Here is a 13,290-nt window from a genome sequence, read left to right on the forward strand (position 1 = left end):
GGTTGTTGGAACTCATTTGGGCTGCAAATGTGCTTTGGCCTCCAAGGCTGTGTCAAATGTTGGGTCAGAAGATCAGTTAAAGCAAACTTGAGTTACATATTTTTTTACACACTCAAAACAGAATCAGAAATGGATTAAATTTTAAATTTGAAGTGGCCACCCAGCGCTAAAAGACTAAATGTGAAATAAAACACATGGAAAATAATTGAAAAATGATTAAAACACAAAACAAAAATGCCAATTAGATATTTAAAGCTGTCTAAAGACTGGTGCTGATTAATATGAATGGAAAGCATTAAATAGCGATGTTGTATTTAAAACCCAACTCTCCTCGCCTACAGTTTTCAGTTATTTATGTCAGTATTTTCACAACATCACTTTTCTGGTAAAAAAAAAATCTTTGTTCTCTTAATGTCACCATCTTTTCTAGCAAACAGCATTTCTCCTGTCAACTTACTTCTTATTTTCTCTGTTAGGGGGACTGGTTCCTTTCTAGAGTTTGTAAGACCACTTTGCTTGCAACCCACCCTACTCTAAAAATTGTGTTCAAGATTTCTTTTTGCCCTCTTAGCTAATTCATATTAGCATATTTAGTCCCCACAGTTTTAAGACAATGTGAGTGTCGGTAGGAAGACATCACTATCTAAACCCTAAACCAATCAAAATTTTAATCCTGTGCCCTTCCCAATTAAATTTCACCACTGATCCTTTCTCTGGCTTCTCCAAAGCTCATCCCTCCTCTCCAAATCTCTCTTGACACCAAAGAATATTACATTTGTGTTTCCTCGTTCCATCATCTTATTTCATTATCTCAGAAAAATAGCAATTAACCAGGGGGTGTAACGGTACGTGTATTTGTCCGGGGCCGTCACGGTACAGACGTTACCGTTCAGTGCACGCAGTTGTACGGATGCACACGGTAGATAATGTGCAAAGATAGACGAACATTACATGGAGCAAAATGTCACACCCACAAATCTTCAGCTGTAACCTGCTTGCAAGTTAACAACATACCATGCTAATCTTAGCTCAAGCCGATTGGCACCTGATTTCGTCTCACTACTGTGAGTAGTACAAACACAGGAACTAGAATACCTGCTTGTTTCCTTTAAATCAGTTGTGTGGGAAAATACTGGGCTCCCCGTGAACTGCATGAGCAGTGACGAGCGAGTGACGGTTCAGACAAGGGCGGTGTTGTTTGGCATTTTAAGGTGTGTGGAAACACATTGAAAATGCTAACACGTATTCACCGATATGTGCCAAATAGGGTAGCAAAAAAGAAGAAGAAAGAAAATCACTGCATAATACACATCATGCTGTAGCAGCTACTATATGAGGAACATATGACACTAGGTGGAACAAACTGTAACTTGCTACTGCTACTGTTAAAAATATATGAAAAGGAACTTATGCCTTATGCATTTGGTGTTTTGTGTTGCTTTTTCCCCATTGAACCAAACTCGTGCCACGCTGTCTACCCTTACACCCTTACAATCAGTCAAAACATGTTGTCTATTATCTATTATTGGCAGAGGTTTATAAAGGTGTATTGTCTTGAAATGTCCGACCAAGTTGCAGAGTTTACTTTCAACTTACCAACTGGCTTTAACTTCACACCCACTTCACACCCACACAAATCAATGTTTGTTTTTTTTAACAGATGAATCAATTGTAATTAAACTGAGGAACACACAAAATGACGATTTGATTATTAGATAATGAGCAGCCACTGTCTTGGAATAACAGACGTCTTTTGTGGTCGCTACACTTTCAGCGGTAGCAGCTGCGGCAGTCAATGATTTGATTTTTTGGGGGGTTTTGTGGGTTTGTCTATTTTTCTGTCCATGTGTGCCCTCGCTAACTGATTCCATTAAAATACCACAGAACATCTGCACATGTGGCCCTGTGAGGCACAGAGACAACAGTAGCTATACTTTTTTATAAGAGTTCAACAATTTGTGCTGCATAGACACAACTCTCCACTGCCTGTGTCAGAACAAATGTAGCCATGACATACCCCAGTGTTACCAAACAAGTCCAGGCAGGGGGAACTCTTTTGTATCTCTCTCTCTCGAGTGAGAGAGTGAGGCTTTTTCTGACTTTGTTTTATTGTTGACGTTAAGTAGGCTATTGGAAGTACTGTATATTATGCTCTCATCCGGCACTAAGTGAGGCTAATTTAGTTCAAACCCATTCAGTGAAGGTGGGAGGTTTGTGTGTGGTAGCTGTGGCAGTGGGACGGGATCTTTGCTGGATGATGCCCCGCAGCTGACAGCAGGGAACCGACCAGAATCAGTTCCATATACTCACTTCTTGTAATGGAAAAAAAAACGACATCCATAGCTCATTGTGGGACAGAGGGGCTGACGGAGAGCTTTTTGTCGAGGGGTGATGCATTCACACCAGCACTCCCACATCCTGTCATATGGAATGGCGTGAACAGTCAGATTTGTCATTAGATGTGGCAGCTATATTCACACATGGTGGGTCCTGCTGCAGCAATACTTGGTTTTACTGTGACAACATTATGGTATTTCAAGGCCAGTGCTCCCATTGAAATGATATTCTCTGTGCAGAAAAACTCCACAATAATACAGCAGCACAGACAGTGAAGAATGTGAATCCAGTCTTGCCTATCAAGACCATTAAGGTCTATGTGATTGTTTTTTAATGCATTCACTCCAGCCTTTTTTTTTCTCTCCATTTACAGTACGTGAACAAAGGGACTCCTAGTCTTTATCCACCCCTCACCCCCACCCCTCCCCTGTCTGATCACTTCATCCTCCACCCAAACCCATGCTGACTCCTCTGCACTCTTTCCCCCTCCCCGCCTCTCGCTTATGTTCTTCCCTCCCCCTCTCCAGCGTGTCCCCTAGTTTTCTGGTAGCTGTGTCTCTTTGATAATCCAAGACTCTTTGAAGACTCCAATTCCACGCTGCTTGCCTTGGAGCTATTGCACCTACAAAAACAACTGCGTGTGTATGTGTGTGTGTGTGTGCGTGTGTAGCGACAGAAAAAGAGAGAGAAGAGAGAGAGCAGTAGATGGGATGAGAATGGAGGACATAATGGTGGAATGGAAAATAAAAACAGTTCCATGTGCATTTCCTTCTCAGCTGCTTTAGTCTTTATGGTTTTATGCGTGCTGCATACACTGAGAGGTGCACTTCTTCATTGTCATATTTGTTGGTGCAGCTCATTTTTTCTGTGCCTTCAGAGGCAGCAGCTCATTGATTCCTACATACACGCCCAAAATGCCAGAGCCAGGATGTACTCACAAACACTGTAACTAGATGGAAATTCTTGGTCCCACACTGGGGGAACTCTCGCCGACTGTCAAAGATGCACATTTTGTAACTAATGCTACACTTTATCTAACAAAAAGATGCACATACGATCAATTCACTTTACGCTCACACCGGTGTGTCAGGTTGAGCAGTACTTCACTGAACCTGGCAGCTTGTCCTGTGGGATCTCAACAAAAAATGATTCTCTGTGCCTCTGTCAGATGCTGCAGCCAAGTAATTAGAGAGAATTAGTTGGCTATACTTAAAATGCCACTGTGATCAAAATTAATCATTACTAAAATGTTTTTCTTCTATCCACTCCCCCTCCACTTTGTATCACTGTCTCCTCCTCTTACCTTTGAGCATCTGGCTGCTCTCTGTGACTCTGTCTCTACCTGTGACTCTGTCTCTACCTCTCCATTGTTTCTGTCTCAATCTTTAGTCCCTCTTCTTCCATCTTAGTCTTCAGCCCTCCCTTTTTTGTCTCCGTCATTCTGCTGCTCTTTGGCAGAGGAGCTTGCCATCGGGATTTAGGAGAAATTGAATTGAATTATGAAGGAATTTCTCTGCAGTACGATTGGCATCATTTCCTCCACACAATAGAACATCATTCTCATATCTCTCAGTGTGGGGGAATGAAAATAGGCCGTGCACCATTCTTTCTCTCATCCTTTTAAATTGAATTTTTCATATCACAGGGGCACTGAGACATCAGCCGTTTCCTTTAACATGGGCAGAAAACCCATTTCATAATATCTGAGAGACACATAACTGTGATTCAATAGGAAAAGTCTGGCTTCCAGCTCCAGTACACATACGATATACCTGAGCTCAGGATTGATAAACAGGGCCACATAGGTTTCCTGCTGCTTCAAAAGTTGAGGGCATTCCAGAGAGTAGACTGGAGCTGTTTGGCTTCCCAACTTCTCAGATTTACCCCATTGTAAACAAAATGAAATGCAGCTCCTGTTTATTTCCACTTGTCTGCGTCAAACACACAGACTGCATCCTTTACCTTCTAAAGCCTCCCATTTTACCCGTTTACCTTTATTAGAAGAAAAGAGAGCAATCTCACTGAACCCTCATTTTCCACTTGTAAATTGCACCCGTCGCTTTACAACACAGCCTACCATAGTTCAGCCGGTTGTTATCTCTGTTCATGTGTCTTTAAAGTTATGACAGTCAGGCTCTTGTTGTGCTTTGCTCCTCCAACAGAGATTTTGAATATTCAGCATGTTTCTCTGGCCACAGTGACTCACCATAAACAATACCGCTGTGTAATAAAAAATTTAAAGGAAAACATCTGGCAACAAACTAACTGTGACAAATTGCTTGTTTCGCACTAGACATGGGAGATGACAATAAATTTTACTTCGTTACAATGTTTTTAAATGTGTTTTATTGCTGATCTTTTCAAATTTAGGAAGAATAACATTTTTTTTCACATATCAATGAAAGTATTCAGTTTCCCACTATTTTTTATTTCACTGCCTTTTGCTAAAAAATGTTTTTTCTGCCATCAGTTTTCACTCAATAGAGAATTGTGTCAAAAGTCAAAAGAGTTTTCTTTTCTAACTTATTTAAGAAAAGCAGAAATCACACTATTCAGACCCTTTGAACTTGAAATGTAGTGCAAGTGTCTCCTGTTTTCCTGGATCATCTTTGTTTCTGCACCTGGTACTGGGTTTACCTTTGGTAAATGTGAGTGGTCATAATTTGGAAAGGCACACTTGTCTATAAAAGGTCTGACAATGCACATCAGAGCAAAAACGAAGCCTTGAGGAGGAAGGAACTGCCTGCAGAGCTCAGAGAGAGGGCTGTGTTGAAAACACAGATCTAAAGAAAACTACAAAAAACCCAGCTCCATAAAACTGTAAACACAACAAAATAAGTAGCATATCATCTATTTTTACGACTCTACACCAATCTAGCACATGTCGTTCTTTGTCAATGGAAGAAAGTGGATAACTGGTTTGATTAAAATGGATTATAAAATAAAAAGGGAATAGGAAATATAAAAAAGGATTATTTAAATTCATAAAAAAGGATGCAGTTTGACTTTGATCCAGACATATTTTAGCAAGCAGTCAGACTAGAATAATGGAGATGCAATCAGAGTGGCATAAATGGGGTGCCATCCATTTTAGCTTAAAATTGGGAGAGAGATATTAAAGGATGCATTAAGATTCATATCAAATGGAACTACTTTGAAGAAGAAGAACCAAGAGTACTGTTCTGCTGTAATCGTAATAACTGTTATTATGAGTGATATTATTATTGTTATAAAAAGAATTCAATCATCTATTTTATTATGTCAACAATCTGTCAACATCCACTGTATTTACTGTACACCGTAATAAGTCATATAGCTGGTAAATGCATTACACCAAGGAATTATTCTTATAAGTTAGCTCAAGCACAGACAATGCTGACTAGATTCATGTCCGAATGTTCACCCAAAGCTTAGTCAAAATAGAAATACAAACTTGTGGAGGCATGAGGCAGAGATCCAAGCACTGAATCTATCTCACCTACAACTCTGCTGGATGTCTGCTGAAAAAGAGGGAGAGAAGATGGAAAAGCTTTACCATCTGCATAAGTACCAGCAGCCCCTGTGCACTGGCAATCAGCGAGGCTTGGCTGGATGACAGGGCACCTGACGGCAGAGTGGTGTCAGGTAGCTCCAGGGCATTCACAATGGACCTAGGACTCTGCGCTATGGGAGGAGCACAACAGCAGTGGGGTCTGCTGTCCCATCAGAAATCAGTGGTGCAAATCAGCAGTGGCAATAGAGATGCTCCACAGTCACCAAAATGCTGTCCTTGTTGCTTAGGCACAGCAGTTCACCCTAGGATTCCCTTTTTATTCCTTCATTCAAGCTACAGGCAAATGCATTATGTTTTATTCCGAATCCAATCTTAAGGGCAGACTGTCCACACTGTTATTTGGAGGTGATTAGATATAAGTGTTAACGATAACCCATCTGTGTCAGTTGCTGTGGAAACGACACATACAGATTTTTTTTCAATGCAGACACAAAATGGCAAGCCGCGGGCTGGGTGAATAATGGAGATGTATCCTCTTCCTCTTCACACCATAGCAATATCTAGTCTCAGCGCAGAAGTCCTCCATCACACCAGACAACATTAGTGACAGGCGCTTGATACATGTTTCTCTGTGGCAGTCGCGGCCAGCTAACAGGGCTAACAGCTCTCTGGACATGACGTCACCGTGATGTGTCAGATGTGCCAATGATGAAAATGAAAGTTTGAAAGCGAGGTTTTTAAATCAGATATCAAACCACCCATGTATGTTGTGTAAATCTGATTTGACGAATGAAATATTCATTATCATGCCTCAATGTGCCATAAATCTGATATGGGCCGTCAGTCTCCACATAACCTAATATGCATCCTTAAGCTCAGACCAGGAGTCTTCTGTTTTTACTGAAGCCCCACACTCATAATTTCATTCACATAGATCGTCACTTATAATTATCTGCTTATCAATTTCACCATAAGCGTTTGTTGTTTGAAGCTATGTCATGTCAAATTATCGTCTCTCAGTATCTAATGTTATATCTTAACTGAAGTGTGATCTCTATAATCCATCCTGCTAGATGCATCCGGTGTATATATAGGCTGTACTTTGTGCTGGCTGCGTTTAACGATGACAGGGAGAGAGAAAGTAGCTCATATGAAGTCAAATCTCGTCTCTTATAAATGTTTTTCTATTACGTCAATAGTTCGGCAAATTAACAAAGGCTGCTCCCTTACATAACAACCTCAAATACAAGCACTTCAAAAGACTTTTAATGTGCCTCCTTTGTCACATAAAACGCAGAAAAGTTGGAGGGTAATATGTAAGCTATTACAAGTCACAGTATCCATATAAAGAAGGAAATATAAATCATGATCAATAGCTTTGGTAACTAATTTCCAAAAGTTCCCGAAGCTTTAAATCTTTATAAAAAGATTTAATGGTGGTGAGATAGAGACATTTTAATTTTGTCTTTGAAGAAATTAATCTCCTATCTTTCTATTGTCAACCTATGAATCAGCAGACAGGAGACAAAGGCACAGGTTGCCATTCAGCGTGGGTGTACAGTGCACTATTTTCTGAAGTCTATTATGCTCAAGGTATCAGCTCCAAAAGAATGGAGTAGTTGGGGTATATAAGTGGATGTCATTATTGTGTTTTTTTATCAACTGTATACAGTCAAGGCCAGTTGCTTTGCCACTCCATACAGGGGTCTCAGTTGACCCATTTTGTAAAAGAGAGTAGTAGCTAGTTTTTATTTTGGGCTTGACCATGAGGTACCTCGTCATGACCTGCGTAATGAATCTGAGAAATAACTGCATTATTATGTAACCGGTTCTCTCTCTTTATGGTTATTTGGCACAATCAATGGAAATATTCAGCTTTAACCATATGGAGCTTATTATTCTGAGGCGGTGAGTTATTTTTCATATTTCTGGGAGTCCAAGAAAAAAAGAAAAGAAAAAAAAAAAGACAGGACTCCAAAGGGCTGCGGGAGCTCTAGGTAGGCAGAGGATGATTGCTGTTTACGACTACACTAAAATGTGTCTTGGTCCCCTTGTAAAGACAGAATCGTGCCGTATCTTTCCATCTGCTTTGGGGTTGTAATATCATGCGTATAAACAAGGCCATTTTAACCCAAACTAAATGGTCTTATGAATTCAGATGTCATCATAATTGTCCCCTCTTTCATTCTCAGCCCCATCACTTCTTACTCCTACCACAATGCCCAAACAATCCTGCTCTCCCGCCTCCAGTCTCCTAGAATCTAATCCTTCTGCTTGTCCCCTCCAGCCAAAGCGTCGTCCGTGTCTGCCTGACCAACTCCCCACTCCTGCTCAGCCTCCCCTTCCATCCTTCCGTCTTGCCGCATCCCTGCAGCCCCCAAGGCCTGGCAAAGGATTTGTGCTCTGACTAAAAGGAGAATCTATTTCCCATCTCTGCAGCCCTAGCTAGTTATCATACCCAGGAAACATGCTGACTCTCTGGAGTGATGCCTTGAGGAGAAGTTTAAGCAAGAATCCATATTTAAACAACTAAATGCCCCCTCACATTTAAATAGTCATGGAGTCTCAGAGGCCTCCAATCATATTTAAGAATGCACCATTGAAATATCCAGCTGCATGAGTCAACAGCAAGTTCAATGGAATAAAACAAAAGCAATAATAGAATTGTCTTGTGTGGTAGAGGAGTTTTGTATTGGAGACTTCCAGTTATCACACATTTCAAAACTTCAATTAGATCAATCAGTGCAATTTCAGTTCCTAGTAAATGAAGGATAAATGGTGTGTTCTCACTTAGCGTTTTCACTACACCACACCACACAAGTGATAAACACATTTCTGCAGTAAAAAATGTAGTGTGAGTGTACATGCACCTGTCAAAGAGCATCTTTGATAGAGAAAAAACATCAAAACAAACATCATATTTTTATATCCTGAAACCTCACGATGTCCTTGTGTTCTCATCTCGCTGATAAACATACAAATCGCTATCAAAAAGACAGACATAAAACGGAATAGTTTCACTATTTCTCAAGAATCTTTTACTTGAACTTGAAAATTCAGCTAACGTTCTATTAAATGTTACAGGTATTTGGGTACTTTGTACTGTAAATGATTTGATGATGCACTGATGAGTAAAAAAAAAAAAAAACACGACAGAATCCAGACCTCAAGTTATCGTAATTTAGATGAAAGACCAAGAAATAACCCTTTGCATTTGTGAGAAAAAATATGACAGCAATGACGAGGAGATAGACAGGTTTCTGGAAACATTTTGAAGCCTGCTAATGGTATTAACTGACTGGCTGATGGCTCTTACCTAAGCTCTAAAAGCATTTCTCAATATCTGGTGTGTCTGTACTAAAAAGGCTGATGGTTTGAATGATTACTAGCATGGATTTGTTTGCCAGAAAAGTGGGTGAATGGTAGAAAGCACAGCCCTGTGGTATCGATCTGAGCTGACTCGTGCAGCAGATGCTGGCTTGTTCTGCTGTATCAGTGCTTTCCTGACTTTTACAAGAGGTGCTCATGTGTGGGGGTTGGGGGAAGAGTGCAATTGCATGTGCGCTGTAAGGAGTCATCTTTCTGTTGTGGATCGGTGGTAAGTAGCCATTAGTAAACTGATCTTTGGGAGAGGAAATTTAATGGTCTCCTAACTGTATTTACAAGCCATTCAATTTGATAAAGGGTGTGATCTTGAATGATTTAGTATAATGCTGCTGTGCTCCTCTTCAAGCTATCAGATTCAGGATTTCATCTGTATTTCATTATTCATTCATTTACTCCTTCATTCTTTCATCAAATCTCATCAGCGTATAACGGCAAAAACAAATCTAATGATTTATTCTAATGCTGGCAAAATAGTGACTGTCACAAACTATTTTTCCAGTGCTGTGTTTTTTTGTTTGTTTTTTTAGGTGGGGTTTTATCCCTTTTCGTTAGCCTTATTTAGATCTCCTTGGGACTCGTTTTTAGTTAAATTGCAGAAATATTGTCTAGCTTTCTGCTCGGTTAAACATCAAAAGCTGAGGAAAAGGGAAATATTAAAATATGGAGATAGGAAGTAGCTCACTGGGGCTACTGATTAGTGTACCAATCATTGTCATCAGAATTCATTTGGCAGTGGCAGATTTAGAAAATGAAACTTTTGTCTAACTAATAATGATAATAACAGCAATAATAGTGCTTTTTACAGTCTCAGTCTCTGTGACACCCTCTCATGTCCATGCAAATGCATACACGTTCTCTCCATACATGTGAATCTCTTTGCTGTACCTTACAGAGCCTGCCTCTATCCAAGTAAATGTTCTGAGTGTAATTATTGAAATTGCAGACAATAGTTACTCATGGCACTCGTCCACTTTTATTTTTCAATCCGTACTGTACGTCGCTTCCATCTGGAGCTTCTGATAAGATGGAAAATAACGAACATAAATACACATCTTCACTTCCTGTACTCTGTAACTGCACCTGCTTAAGTCACATGGAGTATCCATATGGCAAGTTTCCATCTGTAAAAATATATGTTGTGTTTTTTGTAGACATAATACAAATATGACTTCTTGAACATTCTCTGCATCATCTTGTTTATTATACATTGCATACAAATAGATTTGAATCACTTTTACACATGTAGGACAATATCATAGAGAATATTTAAGCACATAACCTATATTGAGATATTTATATTTAAATTATTTAAAGAGATATTTCTCATAGTGTACGTGTTTCTTTTGTTATAGTCGTTTTTGTTGGTTTTTTGTCTCAATTTATTCAATTTCAGCTGCTGCTAATTTGCACACTTATTATTGGAGTCCATAACCTCATCCTGTTCATATATTTCTACCTTATATAATCTGCAGAATAATAATAGTGCAAAAGACTATTTAATATTTAAGAGTGTTTAATATTTAATACTATTTTCTGACTTTTGAAGAGTGAACATTAGGAGGCCAGCAAAATTCAGACAGTCCTAAATTGCGGACTGTTGAGCTGTGGCTGTTACAACCATAGTCACACCATCCCACTGAAAAAAAAGGAAAAAGGAAGAGTTGTTGGAAAAATACTTTCCTTGCTTTGAAGAAATTCATTTGTTGTTTCTCTGTTTTTTTAGCATCCCCATCGGCGAGTGACCTTCTCCACCGCTAACCCTGTGCAGGACCTGCAGGATGCCTCTCAACACAGCTACTACGACAGCGGTTTGGAGGAATCAGAGACTCCCAGCAGCAAGTCGTCGTCTGGTCCTCGCATCGGACCCCTGACCCTGCCTGAGGACCACTACGAGAGAACCACTCCAGATGGCAGCATCGGAGAGACCGAACACCCTGAAAACGGTACAATGACAATCCTCTCTTTTCTGTCGTGCTCTCCATGAATATGTATTTAAATGTAAATGGCTTTAATAGGCTGTCGCGGTGTGTGCGGCGTTGTTGCCAATGGAGACATTTCTGGGGGATGTGTTTGTGCTCTGTGGCCATTTTACAGTGGAAATGTTGTGGCACCCGTGACGCTGACTGTTTGTCGATGACTGTGTGAAATGTTATTGGTTTTTAAGCAGATTTGTGCTTGTGTAGGTGTTTGCGTGGGCATGTGTGTGTGCGTATGTGTGCGCCCGCGCGTGTGTGTGTGTGTGTGGCATCAGGGCCGGAGTGAGCTGTGCTTCCATCCTCCTCATCAGCAGGTCCTCTGTCAGACATCCTTAATGACTCTCTCTCACAAGTGTGCTAATTAAAAAGCCCAACTAATGGGGCATTTGCCCTCTAAATAAATCTGAACCATGACATCTGCGCAGACAACACTATGTTTACTCTAAGCATTTCCTTGCCTCCAGTTGGACCCGAGTTGCACTGCGGCTTAGGTGTGCATAAGCCGTGATTTCGAGGCACGGTAATCAATCCACAGAGTGACCACTGTTGGTCTCAGCGCAGGTCCATATTAGAAAACAGTCCCAGCCAACACAGTACCTGCCATACAACTGCCAAGCGTTTCGCTGCCTTAAACTGCCAAACATAATTCATTACATGTCTTGCAACACGCTATGATAAGTGATTCACATGGTGCATTTTCAGTATTATACTGTGTGTATTTTCTGCACGGCACACCTCACTGAATTAGACAATTTTACAGGATGATATTTTGCTGCTCACCTTGAACATCTTGCTTTTCTTTTTATGTTTTCAGATCATTAGTTTGTAGTGTTAAAGTGCGGTTTTATCTCCGCTTTTTGTGCATGGGCTGTGAGTTTAAGAGCTGAGTAATAAGGCTTTTGCCGCCCTGTACAAAATGGGGCATGTATCGGCAAGGTATTGTGAGAACAGTTACTTTGTCACCGTCTGTGCGAACAAACACACAGATGTATCTTTTGTCAATGGGACTGTACATTCCAAGCGCAGAGACATTCTTTTTTCAAAGTGAAGAGGAAAAAAAGGAGCCTGTTTCAGTCTCAAGTGTTCCCAGTAGCAAAACCTCACAGTATCAAAGGCTAAAATGTGTCATCGTCACGCCAAAACAGCAGATGACAAAGTTCTATTATTAGTATAGTGTCTTGCATTGTGATGCATCGCCTTTTTACTAGACAATTGTGTTGGATCTCATTAGCGTGCTTATTCATCTCTGTTGCAAATGTTTATTGTTTATATGTTTATGTCAATTAGCGACACCATATTTCAAGAGCTAGAGGGGAGTGGTGGTTGTGTAGGAGAGGATAAGTTCTACCAGCGTAGCTGTTCCCTCCGGCCTTACAGAGGTCAGAAATTATTTAGCACTGCATTTAATAAATAGTTTTAGTCGCCCATATACATGTTTGCTTTTTATAGCCCAGGAGTCAACAGTTGAATATTTCACTTTGCTCACGACACTGTATGTGAAATATGCATTTTCTTTTTTTTTCTTCTATTGTTGTACCTGTTTATTGTGTTCTTCACATCTGCAGAACACAGGTTTTTGTCAGACAGGGTGCTCTTTGTAGTCAGCAGCAGGAGAGCAAGACGGGGAGAGGAGATGGAGCAGTTAAAGAATGAAAAGATGGCACAAGATGGGGGAGATGTTAGATTGTGACAGGGAGTGGGGACTAAGAGTCTCTGACAAGTAAGCAAAGCCCATAGGATGAGCCCAGAGGACAGGGAGATGCAAAGATGAACCGCTAACTGAGGATAGACCTAATTAAAATGTGATTCCCACTTCAGGGAGGTAACTGAGAGCCCACATAAAATGAAGGATTAGACAGGAAAATCAAACCAGACAGAGGAATTCCTCCACAGCTCCACCTGAATAATGACGTGAAGTCTTTTTTTTTTAAAAATAAAACATTTGAGTGACAGAGTGACAGGTTGTACTGGTACGGAGCTTTATTCATTGCGGTGGAGATGAGTGACAGGCAAAAAATGGGGAGGTGAGCATGATGTGTCATTCCATTTAAGTTGTATAAAACGCAGTATATGAACCCCAGACTGTCAGCCTTTGCA

At 40.4% G+C, this 13,290-nt stretch overlaps 1 protein-coding gene across 1 annotated transcript in view; it reads left to right on the forward strand.

Annotated features, from left to right (window-relative positions):
* The window catches only part of pcdh1a (protocadherin 1a), an 87,495-nt gene that overhangs the window by 51,824 nt on the left and 22,381 nt on the right, over positions 1-13,290 (forward strand). Inside the window, exon 4 of the mRNA XM_085797547.1 lies at positions 10,941-11,160. Within this exon, the coding sequence (XP_085653673.1) occupies positions 10,941-11,160 (220 nt within the window). The remainder of the gene's footprint in view (positions 1-10,940; positions 11,161-13,290) is intronic.

Source organism: Trachurus japonicus, chromosome 14 (genome assembly GCF_045865225.1).
Source record: "Trachurus japonicus isolate A0001 chromosome 14, Traja_1.0".
NCBI lineage: Eukaryota > Metazoa > Chordata > Actinopteri > Carangiformes > Carangidae > Trachurus > Trachurus japonicus.